General features: G+C 40.9%; 1 protein-coding gene across 5 annotated transcripts in view; it reads left to right on the top strand.

The window, feature by feature from the left end:
* The first annotated feature begins 4,992 nt into the window (after positions 1-4,992).
* The window catches only part of LOC121647434 (membrane-associated guanylate kinase, WW and PDZ domain-containing protein 2-like), a 100,896-nt gene continuing 85,495 nt past the window's right edge, over positions 4,993-20,393 (top strand). For 2 of the 5 annotated variants that reach the window (XM_041996848.1, XM_041996845.1), the window contains exon 1: positions 4,994-5,547. In XM_041996848.1, the coding sequence (XP_041852782.1) occupies positions 5,250-5,547 (298 nt within the window). In that variant the 5' untranslated portion in view covers positions 4,994-5,249. Of the gene's footprint in view, positions 5,548-20,393 lie in introns of all 5 variants that reach the window. The other 3 variants (XM_041996847.1, XM_041996842.1, XM_041996843.1) reach the window with 3 other exon arrangements.

Genomic DNA, 20,393 nt, shown 5'->3' with positions numbered 1-20,393 from the left:
GTTATTATTTTAGAAAAATTAATTATAGCCTCTCAAATATGAAACAAAAGTTCAGTACCGTTTTAAATGGTTATTTTGGGGGCTGCATTTCTGTGCTGCAATTAAATATTCAGCCCAGTTTCACTCCAGATGTAGCATGTCTGCTACGTTTGGTCACAGCACTAGCACAGCACAGGCTAAATAATAATAGGATGTTTTATTTTGCCTTGTCTTGTTTTGACTTGGACAAACTCAGTTTTTTTTTTAAATTTCTAACTCTAACCATGTTTATTTTAGTAGCTAAGTTTCTAACAGCAAACTATGAGTCAGACAGGGCTTTGGGAGTCCTTACGAGCATTTTTGTGGATGCTAGAATTAGAAAACATTATGTGGCAGTTTCAGGAAATGAAAATTGTGTTAATGCTATGAATTTTAAAGCTTTTTTTTTTAAATACTGAAAATATACTTTCACCATTTTTAGCATTTTTTAAATGAAACTGCTTCAATTTCTGTGGGGGACCATTTTGGTTTTTGCATGATTTGTAATAAAACAGCATTCGGTTACTACAGACACTGATACCTCCACAGATCTGTGAAAGTTAATATCAGCTGAGCTCTGTTGGTTTTCTTGTCTCCTTGAGCGAGGAAGACTATCTGGATTTTGTAAAGGTGTACGCTGCCATCACAAGTTCCACTTTATAATTAATCTCATTGTGAGCTTTGAGAAAAAGCCAATGTGATTTACATGCCAATTCCCTGAAGCCATTCAGGCTAATTAAAGTTTTCACTGTGTGAGTGAAGCTGATTTTTAACTCTTGCTTTAGTCCTATACACCCCTCTCGTTTCTCTCAGATGCAACTGTGTTGTGTATTTAATTCGGAAGTTTGAGGAATATTGCAAACATGGTTACTGTCTCAGCACACATCAGACTGTTGCCTGCTCTGTTTCCCCCTTTTCAGCTCCCACGCATCTCTGGATGGAATAAGCAAAGATAAATACATGAGGACAACCCTGTTGAGAGGGCGCGAGCATCTGAGTCAAGGTGACCCACAACCCTTCTCTGTTGGCCAATAAAAACAACTTACTGTGCATTTTCTTCACTAACAACAAAACTAGGAAGCAGAGAGTCAATGAGGGAACTAAATCCATATAAGCTCTATTGAAATTCCCCATCTGAGTGCACAGACTGTTTTGTGTTATGTATTTTTGGCTTCTGTTGTTTGCCAGTGTGCTTTAGGATGCTCATTACTTTCTGTCTATAATGATGATATAAAGTAATATCCTTATCTTTTCTTTTTCCTGCTCCAGCTGGTATGCACAAACACATGCGTTAACAGTCTCAAGAAGCCTCTGCGGGTAGTTTTGGTGTGCAAAATAAAAAAAGATTCTATTATAACTCTGGCACAAAAGGAAATATATTATATTGTAGCTGATCAAAATTTTGTTTTTAGCTATTTATTTATTTATTTTCACCATCCAAATGACCAATCAAAGTAGTGGATTCCACTATATGAATGTGTTTGCTTAAACCCATCCACACAAAAACAGATACACGGCTATACTACTTTAGTATCCTGTCAGGAGAAAACCTTGAAGTAGCAACGAGTTGCTTAAAGTAACTCTAAATTTAGATTTTCCTGCTCACGCTTTGACAGCTGTTGGCTTTTCTCTTTGTTTTCCTGTGACACTTCCAAAGGTCCAAAATAGTAAAATACTCTGATCCAAATATGGATACATGAGACCTGGTCTAAAATTTAGCATACAATTGATCCTTTCTACAGACACCCCTAAAAATCGTACGTAAGAAAAAGAAAGTACAGTATACCAGATTTGCATCCACTTTCAAGGCAGCATGAACAGATTTAATTATTTTTAATGTTCGGGTATTGGAGTGTAAACCCGCTGACTCTGAGGATGCATAAACCCTGAGATACAGCACGCTCCAGTTCAGGCTGCACGCCTCATAACGCTGCAGTTCTGACATCTACCAGCAGAGTAATAAATAGAGCAGGGATTCATTTCTCCTCTGGGAGTATAATCTCCTAATCCAGCCAGTTTTCTGGATTATGCACGTCTTTTTCTCTACTGCTGTGGTTAAACTTTCAGATTAATCTAGCCTGTATCATCATCTGCTTAGAATCAGTGTCAAAGCCATTTGCTGAAGTCCAGACATGACCTACATGCCAAGATACTTCAGTGAGTAAGATGACAGTCAAAGTGAATCCAAAGCTCTTCATGGATTATTTACTGGGTCTAGAGTCTCTGGGGTCTGAGTACAATAATGTTGTTTTGTAGGGAGGATACAAGAGTTACAAAAACACACACATGTTCTTAAAAACATTCACACACGCAAACAAATTCAAAAGGCTGAGAGTAGCAGTGAGGAGGATAGTCTTCCTCACTAGATTTGGAAGAGCTGCTCTTTTTGCATTAAATATTGAATGAAACTTTACTTCACCCACTTCAGAAAGCCACACAGCCATGAAAAAGTAATGGCAACAAAAGGATTTGTCATTTTCCGATGGACTTGATTGCAGTTATGTAACTATGACCTTCATAAAACTGGGAGAATTGTAAAGGCCAGAAGTGAAAAAAAATGGAAGTGATTTTTTTCTTTACAATAGTGTAAAAAGAAAAATTAAAAGCAAAGTGTTTTATGTCTTTTTACAGGGAAGCTGTAAAATTTAGAACATCTTTATATGACATGTAAAAAGAGTAACATAAAATCGGGCAGAAATTGGGCTGTGGGTCTTCCCAGACTCCCCATGGCCCATAGTTTCTGCAGCCCTGTATCCACTGCAGGGATAAAGTCTGTATTTATACTATTTTGCACCCACTGATTTGTTTCATACCCAACACAAACACTAAATTTCAATGCAAGAATGAACCCACCTTAAATCAGTCTGGTCAGAAAACTTTAATAACTACCTGTAACAACAATATGAAAATAAGCCGTGTTTAATTTGACAAAGAATTAAACACATTGTATTTGATTTTCCCCTTACAATTTTTTCCTTGTAATTACATATAATTATTTATGTAACAACCTATGGAATGATAGTTATTCTACAACCCTGTCTCCAAAAAGTACAAATTGATGTACAACAAAGAGATTATATTGATGTGCAAATCATTCAAATAATTTAAGGAAATTAGTGTGAAAATATGAACAAGTGTCGAAGCAAGCATATTTTCAAATCAGATTTTGAAATGTACTTATTTTCATTTTGTTATCCACCATAAATGATTAATAAGCTTCACTGGCAGTACCTTTGATGGTATAGTTTGCATGAAATCACCATACTTGCTGTTGGTTTCTGTCCTCCTGGGTACAGTGCTTGTACATTATAGAAGATATTAAAACATTTCCACCCATGCACCATCCATGGACTTCACAGCAAGGCCAGAGGGAGCGAAGTGGGATTGTAGGCAGCTGTAGCTCAAGAGGAAGAGTGTTAGCTGCCAGTTGGAAAGTTGGTGGTTTGATCCCTGGTAAGGCAATGATTCCTCTGATGCATCTATTTGTGTGTGATTGTGTGGGAGAAAAAAAAAGAAACAAAACAAAACAAAAAAATAAACAAATAAAAAATAAATATTCTTAGCCTGTAATGTTGACTTGGAGGTGCTGTGTGAGAGTGTGTATCTGTGTGTGTAAATGGATGAAAGTGCTTTGAGTGGTCTGTTAGAAAAGCATGACATGAATGCAGCTCATTCAACCCTATTTACTTAGTTACATATATTGGGGTGGAATTAAAACCCAATATATTTGACTATATCATGGTGCATTACTGCATCAATTAAAAAAAGTAAAATTCTTCCATGCAAACACAAAGCTACATATAAACAAAATCCACAAAGCCTGCTGGCTTTTCAGAGAAATGCTTTAATTTTCGAGACTGAGACTGTCCAATGGAATAACATTTTATTCTATATGCTATGGTACATGGGTGAATTGTGTACATTGCATTGCACATTGGTGAAGGCTGTTAATATCCCAATGTGTAATATTTATTGGAAGAAATGCAAAATAACATTCCTAATTTTGTTTTTATTGGCATACAATTGCTTGAAAATAAGATTATTATGTTGACATATCTTAGAATGAGCAATGTTTAAAACACCACAGGAAATATTTCCTGTTTCTCTGCCATATAGCTACAGTGTCTACAGGACAGACTAGCAGCAAAATAAACACTGTACATTTCTTGATAGTGTGCTGTTAGTAACGTTTTTAGTTATATTTAGGGTTAAAATGACTTGCAAACCAGCTGAGGACCCTGTAGCTGCCCCCAAAGGGCACTGTAGGAGGCAGGCAGAGATGCCAAGCTTTTCATTTGTAATTTCCTCTGCATCTCAGCATTTCAGGAAACAGAATTTGTTTTATCAAATGCTGCATTTACACCAGAGCTTTTGCAGAGTGGACTGTGTATGTACATGCCTAATTTCAGTGTATAATGTGGCATGGTGTCCATGCAGCATTAACATAATACATTTCATTTTACTTTAATTATCTCAACCTGGTGAACCTGCAGTCTTCAAGGCCCCTGGGAGTCTGGGGCCCCAGGGCAGTTGGGAATCCAGCTATAGACACATAAAATATTTACAACATACAGCTTGTTTTTAGTAGGGAGTAATACCACATTGGCTGAATAGTTTTCCTACCTACACAGTATATATATATATATATATATATATATATATATATATATATATATATATATATAAACCAGAGGATTTTGCAAACTTGATTAAAAATATTTTTTATCTCCAAAATAAAAAGTCATAGGATGATTTGTTTTTTTTTGTTTTAACATTATGCAAAGTAAAACAATACAAGGTAAAGTTTTATAACATGCAGTATAAACTGTTGCTAGTCCTACATGTCATCTCCTGTGCAAGATCAAGAGAGCCGGAGGAAGCGCCCCTGGCAGTGTAGTAAAAAGAAGCGCCTCCTCTCTCCATCGCTTTACGCCGAACCAGAACCATTCATCTCTCCCCTCCTTCAGGCTTCACATCCGGGTCATCCGCCAGGATCTGTCTCTTGCGTCTGTGTGTCTGACAGAGTAATAATTATTTCATCCGCCGCCGTGCTGTACTGCAGCTCTCTGCCCGACTGCGCGGCTCGCCGAGCGGACACTGCGCTTTAGCGTGCACCGGTGAAGATGGAGCCACGAGCGCTGTGAAGCTGCAGCCGGTCGCACAAAGGCTGGGATGAGACGGTAGGAGGCTTCTTGTATGGGCTAACCCGTGGTTATTAACTCGCCCTAACGATGTCGAAGAGCCTCAAGAAGAAAAACCACTGGACCAACAAAGTCCACGAAGCAGTGATAACCCGGGGGAAAGAAGGGGAGCTGGGGTTTGAGCTGAAGGGGGGCGCGGAAAACGGCCAGTTCCCCTACTTCGGCGAGGTGAAGCAGGGGAAGGGACTGATCCAGAGCGGAAAACTGGCCCAGGATGAGCTGCTGCTGGAGGTCAACGACATGCCAGTGGCCGGGCTCACCACACGGGACGTGCTGGCCGTGATTAAACACTGCAAAGACCCGGTCCGCTTCAAATGTGTCAAGCAAGGTGAGATATGACATGAGTGGGGCTAAGAGCGCACAGCCGCGCGGAGCGTGTGAGCTGCGTGTGTGTTTGCTGGTTTGATTAAGATGTAAGCTAATTTGTGCACTCATCTGTCAGTCTGCTCCAAAGGAGGGGAAGCGTGGACAGACGCAGACATTTGCTTAGGCCTATTTGTTGGTGAAATGTTACTACGAGCTGCAGTTATGGGTTCAATCCACCAGGATCAGAAACTGAGGATTTCATCGCAGCCGTGTTTACCACAGTGTTGCTGGTTCGATGCCACAGCCATGGAGGGGGTGTGTCCGTTAGGCGTGATTCCACAGCCTGCGGTTTTTTCTTAGTATTGGTGGACGACCAAACTCACCAAACAGGCCCGTGCTGTGGATCAGAGGTTGTCCTATTTGCTGCTGTCTTCTTTGCACACAAAATCACACAACCTGCTGCCTGTCAGTCAAAGGCATTGCTGCTATTGAATCACAGCTGCCCGCTGATAAGAAATTTCATTCGGATCTTCTCTAAGATGTTTGCATGTTCTTGAAATGTTTCTGTGTTCAGTCACGTTGCAGTTCCTTTGCAGTTATAGTTTTTCATGTTGTGACCGCTGAAGTTGGAGGCTTGTAGTGTTTCTGAGCACAGAAGTGGGTTTAGGGCAGCAGAGCTGACTGAGTGACCTGCTTCTGTCAGCCAGTGTAAAAGCCAACAAGGTCTCTATACGACTAAAACATAAAAGAAACAGTGGAACAAATATTTGTCATTCGTCCTGCCCTCTGAAGCTTAGTTTAAAAGTCCCAATAAGTTGATAATAGGGCTGCATTTTGTGAATACATCTTGCAGTGGCATGTTTCTGGGACAGGAGTAAAGCAAGAGATCAAGCCAGTTCTTATTTTTGGACATTGCAAAGTTTGCCCACAGAGGATTTACCTTCACACATCTTCGCCTGGCTGCTGGGTCTCAATCTGTGTTTCCATGGATTGCATCAATGTGATTGATTGCCAAACTGGAGCTGCTGACAGAGTAGGAGTATGGTCTTCTGATGTGCAAGGGGTTAGATGCTAATGTATATGTTACAAACGGGTCTGTTCCATTCCTCCTCTCCTCTCTTATCCATTTAAACATGAGTCTGTCTGTGGATTGAACCACCCACATCACTAGTCTCCAGATGAACGAGGTCTTTGCTAAGAACGTCCTTGAGCACTCTGCTGTTTGTGCACAGCTTGCTGGGCTCTTCACCGCATATTTTTCTGTTCTCTTTTTTTCCCTTCTCTCACTGTCATATTACTATTTGACTTCCATCCAGTGGAGAGTGGAGTGTATTTATGGCAGACAGCTGCTGACACACTCGCAGCCCACTGAGGAATCATCTAGAAGCAGTCCAGTCAAACGATTCAGAGGCCACACGCAGCTGAAAAAAAATTACATGAATGTCCTGAGAGTGAGTGCACAATCCCCTCTTACTGCCCATGCAAGCGCTTGCACACTTGCACGTTTTAACAGGCTATTTTCAGTCAGGTAGATAGTTGAAACCCAGCTTCTGTCCCCTAAGGCAGCCCAGTAGCCTGATGGACTTCCAAAGTGAGGTCACAGCCTCAAACTCCTCTCACACACCATTTGATCTGCGCTCATCACAGATTTTTTAAAAATGCAATTACATGTTTTTCGCGGTGCAGAGATCCAAGCAGATAAAGCAGAATGCTGCTTTGAAAACATGGGGACCCCGTGCACCTTTTTCTGGAACAAATCTGTTTATCTGGTGCTGCTGAATCTTTTATAGTCAGAGCTCTGATCACAGACGGTATTGTTTTCACAAGTCCTGGGTTGGCGAGTTGTCTTCTTCACAATGTGCAGGTGTGAGTTGTTGTGGGGACATATTAAGTCAGCCTTAAAGTCCATAGACATCATAAGATATATTACTAGCTATTAAACCAATTAGTCTATCAGTCAGCCATGCAGACAATTTTGTTTTGCATAGGATTATTTAAATTTGAGAGAGGAATTGCCAGAAAAGAAACCGAGTTTGAGTGCAGCTCTCAAGAGGGCTGTTATTTATCCCCCTGCTGCGTGTGAATGAGTGTGTGTGTCTAGCTGCTTCAAAGGTTTCAGTTCTCTGTCTTGTAAATGGATTTGCTCCAAATAGATCTCAACTAATGGCAGTAACGTCACCAAATAATCAAAACAAAACAACAAAACATGTCTTCAACCTTTACAGTCACTATACGTATTTTCAGGAGATGTTAAAGGCCTTTTAAGATGTTTTGAGATGTCACTGTGAGCAGGAAAAATAGAGATGGCTGAATTCCATTTGCATTTCAGACTCTTTGTCTTTTTCATACAGAATGCAATAAAGGTCACAGTTATTGTAAGAAACGATTGTTGTTTGTATGTAAAAACATATAATTACAGATTTTCTTTAAAATGCTGTTTTTTAATGATGAGTGCTTGTTGTCCATCTGTATTTATTTATTAGCCAGCAGATCTCTCAGCAGTGTCCATCTCTTCATCAGCAGCAAGTATGAGTGAAGTGCAAACGGCTGCTCAGCTCAGTGAAGCAGATTTCTAGAAGTGCCATGAAGATCATAACCGCGGAGAGGTGTTAGAACAGTGAGGAGAGGAGAGATGTGTGAATAAATGCATGTGTGGAAAGTGAGAAAGAGAGATGGAGTTTAAAGAGAAGAGTATGGTGAAGGTGCGAGAGGAGACACTTCTGAAATGAAAATTCCATCTTGGGATTTTTTTTCTTCAGATCATCTTTAATAGATTCCTCATTCTTAAAAAGTTGGATTTCAGAATAATTTTCAGGCTGTAAAATTTAAGGGAGAAAAATGGCAAAAAAAAGTCTACTTGTCTTAAAAGTACATATTTACGTGCTTATTATTTTAAGTTCTAGGAAAAACAAACAAAAAGACACGTTTATGTCCATCATCAGTAGAAAATCAAAAGCCCAACATAGTTCTTTTTTAAACTGGTGTTAACGTTTGTCATAAATAACACTGACATTTACATTATGTTAGGGTCATCATTTCAGGCTCAGTGGCTGGGCCTTTGCATAACAATTAACAGAATTTTAGAAATGCTATTTGGCAACCTAAGGGTTGCCTAAAAAATAAAAAAATGCAGTCAAAGCTACAAACATACGACTACCTGTCATTTTTTCTCATTCAAAAATAAGCTTTTTCCTTTCAGAGCTGAGTGTAGAGGTCAAAGACGCCAAGATGTTTTATCCACCCGGGTTAACAAGAACAACATGTGATGCCTTTTTAGGCAAAACAACACGAATTCAAAAAGTTAAACATGCCCTTTCGCATCTTAAGTGGAGCAGAGTCATCCTCAGTCACACTACTCAACAGCTCTCGCCTGGAGCGTATATGGGGCAGGCCAGAAAGCTCGCTTCACCCACAGAAACTCTGGAGCGGTCTCTATTTTAGCCCCACTCTTTCCTTACATTAAAATTAAACAAACACGCTGCTTGCATGTCTTCGTGGATGATTTGACTCAGTTTTTAGTTAATTATTTAGGTGATGACTTTAAAGTTTAAAGAAGTAAATTGGCCTCTTTTTTTCTTGCCAACAACCAAATGCCAGCTGAATTGACATCCAAATGTCAGCACATTTTATTAGATATATCAGTCTTATAAATGCTTTATATTAAGGCTTTTGCACTAAATGTCAGTGAATGGGTAATATAGTCCTTAACAGTCCTTTTTAGATGCTTATCATTGATCTGTCAATAAGCTTATCGATAGGGTTAAGATTACATCATAAACACTTTTACTGTTAGAGTCTGAATCATTTATAAGCATCTGTAACAGACTATTCAAGAAGAGGTTTCTGGCTGTTTTATAATTCATCATAATGCCATCATGAACCCATGTAAGTATATATATATATATGTGTGTGTGTGTGTGTGTGTGTGTGTGTGTGTGTGTGTAGAGAAAGAGATATATATGCATATTTAAAGCATAACACTAGCAGCCTTTTGGTGAATGTAGCTGAAGTGAACATCCTGGTTTAACTGTCTGGGTAGGCAGCTGACCAGAACAGCACCCCTGACCCTCCAGTCAAGAGTGACTTCTTCTCGTCCACTGACTTAATTTGCACATCTACTCAGTGGGAATTAAAAAGACTAAGGCCTTTGAAAAAGAGCTGAAATAATTTTATAGTCCTTGCAAAAAGCAAAGATTATTTAAGTTCTTGGCACATATTTGTGTCAAAATTTTCCTTAGTTACAATCTTCTAATAATTCTATAGTAAAACATTTATTCCTATAACTGCATTTATTACGTTAGAAAAGCCTAAGAAATTGTATTTAATGTTATGAATAATTATTAGAAGCTCAAATGAGATTTTTATAAGCAGTTTATATAATAGAATTTCTTGCAATGCTTCATTCACACCAAAGCTTTAAAATGTTTCACTAAAAATGTTTTTTTTGTGTTTCACTTCACAAACACAAGCTCACCCACCGAATGTTGTTGCAACATTTGTCCCTGGCTTGGTGCTAGATACCACACACTTATTGTTCATTAACCAAATGTTTATTTCTACCATCAACATCACCTTTAGCTGGTTTTATCTGCTTTGGAGGTCCAAAAAAAAGCCAAAAATTTCTTGTTTCACATCATCGCTGTCTTCCTCTGCTCGCTCCTGTTTTGGTCATGTCTTAATATCAAAAAGACATTGAACTAAAGAGCACAGGGAATAAACTGCTATGATCAATCAGTCCTTCATGACTATTTTTCTGCCTTTGGTGACGTTAGCATAATTTCAATACGATAGGCTCTTGCAGCGAAGCCTTGTGTGAGTCTCAGCTCTCTCGATGCATCTACATGAGTCTTTCATTTGACTTGAAATCTAATTGCATTGCACAGTTTGCTTAATTCACTTTTGGTGTGAACCCAGCACAAGTGCTCAAGTGCATTATGGTATGTTAGTAAACATGTTGCAAAGACTTATGGGCTTTATTACTTATTAACTAATCTTTGTAATGGATAAACTTATGATTTGTGTTAACCAACTAGATTAAGCTGGATGAAAGTGAAGAGCAAGTCACATTTTGTATAGGAGCAGGGCAGTGTTAGCCTCCCCAAAATAAATTGAGCATAGAGCATTGCTGCAATCACTTCTCAGAAATCTGATATACTGACATCTAACCACATTTTTTACTAGGAACACACACACATACACACAAAATAAGTAACTTTCTTGAATAGTATGGAAGTTAGTTGGGCATGCTAATGTTTGCAGTTTAGTCATTTTGTTCATTTTTATCTGTGATTTTGCAAAGAACAACAAAAAATACATGCAGTCCTTCAAACTCTTGCAACATCATTACTAACTGTGCAGTGCATCAGTATGTGGAGACATCCAAAGCTTGGCAGGCCCTCCATGCAGAGTTGTGGTTGCTAAGCTTAGGCAGGATTATCACTGTTTGGAGGCGTTAAACGAATGGTCAAGCACCAATTTCAAAGCTGCTCACCAATTAAAATGTAATACAAAATGGAGACACTGCCATTTTGACCTTCAGGAAGAGTTCTTGAAAGTTATCAAGTTTTCTGATGCTGCAGTCCAAGTCCTGCCAGTCTTCTTAATATGACTACAGTACAGAGGGACAGATGGAGCAGAGGGAGAGGAGGCAACCTTCTTCTTCTCTCTTGTCGCTTTGTTGATGAGAGGCTTGAAGAATCAGTGCATAACATCCTGTCTGCTCTGTTGGTATTAATAACTCACCAAGAGATGAGTTCTGTCAGAGGCGGAGGAGGATTTTATTGAGGCTAGAAGCTGCTGGAGCTCAGCTCAGAGGATCAAACTCAGGCTCAGCCAGCCAATGACCAAAAATCTAACTGGTCCAGTTAAGTGAATTAGGTCAATGTAATTCTCCCCACCATGGACACACTGCATGGGACAATCTGTGACTGTCCTGCAGCATGTGTTTGTGAGATGTAGTTAAAAAAGGATGTTTCTGAGTTTAAGACAGAACTGAAAGAAGGGATTGTCAGATCATATTTGCTTGAACATCACTGTTCTCCATTTATAACAGGATTACAGTCTCTAGTTTTCAAAAGCATCTCAGTATTTAAGTGGTGACACATGACTTGTTGTGATGCACTGTGATCAGGATGTAATTCAACTGGAGATTCTGACCATGACAACAAAGTTTGATCACAGGAAATTGGTTAGTTTTCAAGAATACGTTATAGCACAGAACCTTTAGTGATGGATCACCACAGTGATGTGAGATGATGTAGTATCATGTGATTACATTTTGACGTATTGATGTAGTCCGTTTCTGACTGTGATATACACCATATTTTTATTACTATTCATGATGTGTGTGAGTGTTTAGTGTGTGTTTGTGTGGAATATACTGAGGAAGGAATTTAAAATAAATACGTGTGCAAAGTGAATGCATGCACATCTTCATAATGGGAACAATAGGAAATTGTTTGTGTGCAACATTTCAGTGCTGAATCATCTAAAATAACATAGATGCAACTAGGCAGGATAAAAATAGGCTAAAGTCATATAGTGCAAAACATGTCTGTTCTTGCTTGCATTAGTTTTATGTGATACTCGTATGTTCTTGATTGTTTTGTTTCTGGTTTCAGCTTTTTTTTTGTAGAAATTTAGTGTTTTATTGGGTTAACTTTTATTCACATCTGCCTTTGTTCACATAGTGTAAAATATTAATATTTTCTTTTTCATTTTATTCATGATTGCTCCACAGAAAGGTGGAGCAGTACCACCACCATAGTTTTGTAATGTTACATTTAACACGGGAAATATGAAAGCACATAAAGATAGAAATTGTTTTCCCTCCAGTGGTCTGACCCTTTTTTACCATTTTGCATCCCCTCTGCTCAAATTTTAAAGTCAGGGGAACGAAAAGTTTTATTGGACCCACACAAAATATACAGGAGGATTTTAAATTGTTGTTCAGGAATTGACATATTAAAATTTAATCAGGAATAGAGGCTGTGAAGATGAAGCTTCACGTCAAGTTGTTAAGATGCCATATTTTAGTCTTTTGACCCTGAATTCTAACTTCAGTGTTTCTATGCTTAAAGTCAAACATGATATCTCAGTCTGTTTCTTATTGTCGTAACCTAATGTTTGAAATTTCCGTCCACTAGAAGTGGACAATACACTGACTCTGAAAAGCAGCTACTAATGACTCCCTGGAAGAAAATAAAAATAATACAGAATGCAATTTGAAGTATTAGAAAAGGCTTTATTTTAATAAATTTAATGAAATGAATAAAAAAAAAACCTGTGTGAATTTTGCTGGAGATTCAAACTTTGCACAAAACCAGCTAGTTAATGAGGAGATCTTGTACTCAGCAGTGTGTTTCAGTTTCTTCTTGTAAAATCTCTTTTCCTTATTTAATCTTTTCTTTCTCTGTTAGATTTGAAAATTTTTAGCTAAACAAAAACATCTAGTTAGGTAACAGTGGAAGTCAGCAGATGTAATAGGACAAAGGACAATACTCAAAACAGAGGACACACCCTGGACCTGGTCATAACCTATGGCCTGCCCACTGACATGTCCTCTGTTGTTGACCTGGCTGTATCAGACCACTAGTCAGACCTTTAATGTGTGTTTTTTAACATCACAGCTTTTATCCCACAGGATGCCCAGGTGAGAACTGTGGGGAAACAATATATTACTTCTGAAAAGTCTGCAAATCACGCCTATGATGATGAGAAAGCAAGGACCAAGGTTTCCCTTGCCGGGACGTGGGTCACCGGGGCCCCCCTCTGGAGCCAGGCCTGGAGGTGGGGCACGGAGGCGAGTGCCTGATGGCCGGGCCTTTGCCCATGGGGTCCGGTCGGGCTCACCCCGAAAGGGTGACATGGACCTCTCCTCCCGTGGGCTCACTACCTGCACGAGGGACCATAGGGGTTGTGTGCATTGTGAGCTGGGCGGCTGCCAGAGGCGGGGACCCTGGCGGTCTGATCCTTGGCTGCAAAAGCTAGCTCTAGGGACGTGGAATGTCACCTCCCTGGCAAGGAAGGAACCTGAGCTGGTCCACGAGGTTGAACGGTTCCGGCTAGATATAGTTGGACTCACCTCGACGCACGGCTTGGGCTCTGGAACCACTGTCCTTGAGAAGCGCTGGACCCTCTTCCATTCTGGAGTTGCTCCCGGTGAGAGGCGCCTAGCAGGTGTGGGCATGCTCATTGCCCCCTGACTTGCCGCCTGTATGCTGGGTTTACCCCGGTGGACGAAAGGGTAGCCTCCCTCTGCCTTCGGGTGGGGGGACGGGTCCTGACTGTTGTTTGTGCTTATGCACCAAATAGCAGTTCAGTGTACCCACCCTTTTTGGAGTCCTTGGAGGGGGTGTTGGAGAGCACTCCTTCCGGAGACTCCCTTGTTCTGCTGAGGGACTTCAAAGCTGACGTGGGCAATGACAGCGAAACCTGGAGGGGTGTGATTGGGAGGAACGGCCCCCCTAATCCAAATCCGTGTGGTGCTTTGTTGTTGGACTTCTGTGCTCGTCATGGACTGTCCATAGCAAACACCTTGTTCAGACATAAGAGTGTCCACATGTGCACTTGGCACCAGGACACTCTAGGCCGCAGTTCGATGATCGACTTTGTAGTCGTGTCTTCGGATTTGCGGCCGCATGTCCTGGACACTCGGGTGGAGAGAGGGGCAGAGCTGTCAACTGATCACCACCTGGTGGTGAGTTGGCTCAGATGGAGGGGGAGGATGCTGGTCAGGCCTGGCAGACCCAAGCGTGTTGTGAGGGTCTGCTGGGAACATCTGGCAGAGTCCCCTGTCAGAAAGAGTTTCAACTCCCATCTCCGGCAGAGCTTCAACCATGTCCCAGGTGAGGCGGGGGACATTGAGTCCAAATGGGCTGTGTTCCATGCCTCTATTGTTGAGGCGGCCAGCCGCAGCTGTGGCCGTAAGGTCGTTGGTGCCTGTCTTGGCGGTAACTTCCGAACTCGTTGGTGGACACCGGAAGTAAGGGATGTCGTCAAGCTGAAGATGGAGTCCTATTGGGCCTTTTTGGCCTGTGGGACTCCAGAGGCAGCTGATGAGTATCGGCGGGCTAAGCGGAACGCAGCTTCGGCGGTCACTAAGGCAAAAACTCGGGCATGGGAGGAGTTTGGAGAGGCCATGGAGAATGACTTCTGGACGGCTTCGAGGAGATTCTGGTCCACCATCCAGCGGCTCAAGAGGGGAAAGCGGTGCTCCGTCAACACTGTGTACAGTGGGGATGGGGGGCTGCCGACCTCGACTCGGTACATTGTGAGGCAGTGGGGGGAATACTTCTCAATCCCACCAACACGTCTTCCGATGAGGAAGCAGAGTCTGGGGTAGCTGGTGCTGGCTGTCCTATCTCTGGGGCTGAGGTCGCTGAGGTGGTTAAAAAGCTCCTCGGTGGCAAGACCCCGGGAGAGGATGAGATCCGCCCAGAGTTCCATAAGGCTCTGGATGCTGTAGGGCTGTCTTGGCTGACACGCCTCTGCAGCATCGTGGGGACATTGGGGACAGTTCCCCTGGAATGGCAGACTGGGGTGGTGGTACCCCTCTTCAAAAAGGGGGACCGGAGGGTGTGCTCCAACTACAGGGGGATCACACTCCTCAGCCTCCCCGGTAAGGTCTATTCAGTGGTGCTTGAGAGGAGGGTCCGTCGGATAGTCGAACCTCGGATTGAGGAGGAGCAGTGTGGTTTTTCATCCCGGTCGTGGAACAGTGGACCAGCTCTACACCCTCTTCGGGGTCTTTAAGGGGGCATGGGAGTTTGCCCAACCAATCTACATGTGTTTTGTGGACTTGGAGAAGGCATTCGACCGTGTCCCCCGGGGACTCCTGTGGGGGGGTACTCCGGGAGTATGGAGTGCCGGACTTGCTTGTACAAGCTGTCTGGTCACTGTACGACTGGTGTCAGAGCTTGGTCCGCATTGCCGGCAGTAAATCAGAATCGTTTCCAGTGCGGGTTGGACTCCGCCAAGACTGCCATCTGTCACCTATTCTGTTCATAACCTTAATGGACAGAATTTCTAGGTGCAGCCGAGGTGTTGAGGGGATCCAGTTCGGTGGCCTCAGGATTGGGTCTCTGCTCTTTGCGGATGATGTGGTTCTGTTGGCTTCATCGGGCCGTGATCTTCAGCTCTCACTGGAGCGATTCGCAGCCGAGTGTGAAGTGGCTGGGATGAGAATCAGCACCTCCAAGTCCGAGACCATGGTCCTCAGCCGGAAAAGGGTGGAGTCCTCTCTCCGGGTCTGCAATAGGGTCCTGCCCCAAGTGGAGGAGTTCATGTATCTCGGGGCCTTGTTCACGAGTGAGGGAAGGATGGAGCAAGAGATCGACAGTCGGATCGGTGCGGCGTCTGCAGTGATGCGGACTGTGCATCGGTCTGTCGTGGTGAAGAGGGTGTTGAGCCAAAAGGCAAAGCTCTCGATTTACCGGTCGATCTACGTTCCTACCCTCACCTATGGTCATGAGCTGTGGGTAGTGACCGAAAGAACGGGATCGTGAATACAAGCTGCCGAAATGAGTTTTCTCCGCAGGGTGGCCGGGCTCTCCCTTAGAGATAGGGTGAGAAGCTTGGTGATCCAGGAGGGGCTCAGATTAGAGCCGCTGCTCCTCATCATCGAGAGGAGCTAGATGAGGTGGCTCAGGCATCTGGTTAGGATGCCTCCTGGACGCCTCCCTGGTGAGGTGTTCTGGGCACGTCCCACCGGAAAGAGGCCCCGGGGGAGACCCAGGACACGCTGGACGGACTGCATGTCTCGGCTGGCCTAGGAACGCCTCAGGATCCGTGAGATGGTGAATGTGGTCGGGGAGAGGGAAGTCTGGGTTTCCCTGCTTAGGCAGCTGCCCCCGCGACCCACTCCGGATCAGCGGCAGAAAATGGATGGATGGAAGTCTGCAAATTTTACTGACATTTTTAATTCCTGCTCAGATTCAACCTGCATCATGTAATTTTATTGTAGATCATTTTAACAACAGGTTAAAATCAGCAATAGACTCAGCAGCTCCACTTAAAATAAAAACTGTAAAAAGCAATCTGAACCCACCGTGGAGAAACAAAGAAATAAAGACCCTAAAACACAATTGCATGAGAGCAGAGAAGAAATGGAGAAAAACTAAACTAACAATTCATTATAAATTTTTTTGTGAACTCAGAATCTACAATAACACATTAAAATGATTTGAGAAATGAAGAACACTTTATTTCTCAAATCTGATTATGAAGAACAATCCCAAATTCCTTTTTAAAACCATTGATCTTTTAATAAATGCTGATTTTAACAAGTCCTTCATGCCACCATCAGACGCTGCTTGTAAGAGCTTTGCAGACCACTTCAGAAATAAAATCAATACTATTAAATCCAATCTATTATCTCAACAAAATGTTGATCTTAACAGATCTGAATCTGTGTTTTTAGATACAAAGATGCTTAGTCGAGTTTTCTCCCAACTAAACCTTGCCATTTAGATCCATTTCCCTTATGACCTTTAAAAATATTTCATGATTTGTATGAGTATGAGCTTTTATATATATTGTAAACTACTTTCCTCAGATGGATGTTTTCCCAAACGGCAGTGGTGAGGCCCCTTCTGAAGAATAGGAATTTAGACCCCACTGTTTTTACTAATTACTGACCTGTATCTAACCTACAGTTTTTAAATAAAATTATAGAAATAGTTGTTTTTATTTATTTAAATGATTTCTTAAATAGAAACAATATCTTTGAAGAATGTCAGTCTGGTTTTAGGACAAATCACAGTACCGAGACGGCCATATTAACCCCTTATCAAGCGGGGTAATTTTGGCAAAAACGCCTGTAATATGACCTCTCCAAATTAGAATTACTGGTGTTATTGAACCCTCTGGATTGTAAGTATAGGCTTGGGCTCTTTGTAAAGGTAACACTCTCTAGTTTCACCCACAGCAATTAGAATCACTGTAAGTATTACTGATAAAAAGTTATACACTCTAGAACACCTGTACAGTCAGAATGAGACCAATCTTAATGGGAAATATTGATGTTTGACCTATAGAGAGCCCTCAAAGGTAAGGAAAGTCAACATTTAAACTTTCTGCTTTTCTGTAAAAAAGGCTTTAGTGTTAGGGCTGTGGTTGTTGCATGTCAAAATGGTTTATATCATCGGAAAGACGAGACTTTGAGCTTTCATTTGATGTGTATATTGTGGGCATTCATGACGGAGGGGCTTGCACACATGGCTGCAGTGTTGTTGATTAGTAGTCATGTACCGGGACTGGTACGTCTGCATCGTAAGGGGTTTGGACGCATAAAAACTTTCAATCCTGATTTTCTGGATCTTAGTGCCGTTTTTGACACAGTAGATCACCAGATTTTATTACACAGACTGAGAAGGGCCTCTCAGGTGGATACAATGTAAGGTGCTTTGGGTGCCTTGAAAAGCACTATATAAATCTACTCTATTATTATTATTATTATTATTATTATTATTATTATTATTATTATTATTATTATTATTAAAATGTAGGGTTCCCCAAGGTTCAGTTTTAGACCTAATACTTTTTATTCTGTACATGTTGCCTCTTGGTGATCATCAGGAGACAAGGTGTGACGTTCACAGCTATGCTGATGATACGCACTTTTAAATTCGCCGTGTTTCCTAATGTCCCAGAGCTAGTTAATGTCCTTTTAAACTTTATTTTAGATATAAAGTCATGGATGGCAGAGAATTTCTTACAGCACAATCAGGACAAAACGTTTTAACTCAGAACTCAAACGTTTTAATTATCAGTCTTGAAGACAAGAGAGAAATCATTTAATCCAAAGGGCAGAATTTCAGGTTAGTTGGGTCCCTGCACTGCAGCCTTATGGTTGTGGGGTGGGCTCCGTCTGCCCTGGTCTGGGTCATTCCCATGGTGACGGAATTTGTCGTCATGGGTTGGGTTGGCTGTTGGTGTAGATGGACTCCTAGGATATTGTTTCCTCACCTGGTGCCAAGACATGTTTGTTTCTAATGTTATTTTTTAGTTAGAGAAAGTTTATTTTAGAGTAGGGTCAAGGGGTGGTGGGTGGGACTCAATGTACATTTAGCTTGTGTGTGAGGTAATATAATTATTCTCTCACATAATAATGTGAGAGATTAATAATTTGTTTTGTGATAAACTTTGGGTGTGTTTGCATTTTTATTATTTAAACAGTTGTTCTTATCATGTAAGGCACTTTGTTTGATTTGATTTGATTTAGGAGAGCAATCTTTAAAGGTTCGCGCTCTAATGCAAATGAGCAACACAGTGTACCCTCACGTACTTTGTACCTTTAAAAACTTATTTTTGCCTCTTTTCTGTCATTGTGCCATATATTGGTGCTTTATTATTGTATAGTGCATTATATATATATATATATATATCTATATATATATATCTATATATATATATCTATATATATATAGATATATATATATATTTATATATATCTATATATAGATATATATAGATATATACTGTAAATGTATATAAAAACTGAATAACAATCTCCCCTTCTTATCGGAGATCAGTTCTTTAATTATCACATGAAGTTTGTTGTACCCTACGGAAAATTGAGCAGGTTTCACTACTTTAGTGCTGCGGTGTCTGCTCTACCCAGAATTATTACAAGTCAGCTACAGAGAATGTGAAGTTGATGTATTGCTGTATTGAATTGAATTTTGGGTAATTAGGTTTGTTTATGTACTATATTGAAAGGATCCTACTAGTAGCCATTCTGTCCTTTGATGCAGGAAACTTATATTCTAACCTTCAGGATGATGTTTTTGTGTACATATTGTAAGATTAACCCATAAAAATCATGTTTCAGTTCATTTATACTCAACAAACGACAATGAAAACCACTGTCAAGTTAAAAAAATCAAGTTTTACAAGTTTATATAGCAACTCTTTATCAACAGTAGTGACTAATTAAGATTCCACATTTTGAACACAATGTCGTCTGCATTTGTAATGAAGTATTACAATCAGAAAAGGGGATTAGAATTAGAAGGGGATTGGATTTCGACCCAAAACTGGGTTGTTGATTAGCACAATGTGCAAACATCCTTGTATTTATAACTTTTAAACTTAGTAAAAGTACACACACACACACATATATATATATATATATGTACCTGTAGAAAGAAAGGGAGAGAGACAGAGTGAGTGAGAGAGAGAGAGACAGAGAGAGAAAGAGAGAAAGAGATTGATTGGAGTGTGCAACAATCTGATCAGAGGTAGTGAATCTGTGGATCTGTGTTATTTATCTTGTTCCTTTGCCTCATAATTTCTTTCTCTGTAAGATCCCTTTTCAATATTTTTTCCAGTTTCCATCTCTCCCTTCTCCGTTCAATTTGACCATTTTTTGTCATATTAAACCCAAGCCAAATAACAATGATACCAGGCTCAAATAACAGGTAATAATTCTTCACAATATGAAGCATCCATCCCAACCATAAAGTGATTGCATGATATACCTTCACATTTTCTTTAGCTGATGCAAAACACTTAGTTTAACTTGTCAGTTTTTTTTAGAGGAACAGAAAGAACAAATATAGTATAACCTGTTTTAAAGCCCTTTTATAAGAGTTTTATATTGATTTATGAGTTTGTTTTTGTTTGTTTGTTTTTTACACATTCTTTGGTCCTGCATCCAGCTATATGTCTGCTAACAATGCATGAAGCATTATAGCTCCTCAGGTCCTCTGTTGGCTGCTCCAAAGTGCACAACTAAAACCTTCAGTGTGGAGGCTTTTAACGTTTATGCTTCCAGCAGCTGTGCAGTTAGCCAGCAGAGCTGAGAACAGCTGGACATATTGAAGTGTTTTATAACTCTTTAGCCTGGTATTTGCTTTCTGACATCAG

Source organism: Melanotaenia boesemani, chromosome 10 (assembly GCF_017639745.1).
Source record: "Melanotaenia boesemani isolate fMelBoe1 chromosome 10, fMelBoe1.pri, whole genome shotgun sequence".
Taxonomy (NCBI): domain Eukaryota; kingdom Metazoa; phylum Chordata; class Actinopteri; order Atheriniformes; family Melanotaeniidae; genus Melanotaenia; species Melanotaenia boesemani.
Note: the sequence above shows the minus strand (reverse complement) of the source record. Positions and strands in the feature narration are given on the sequence as shown.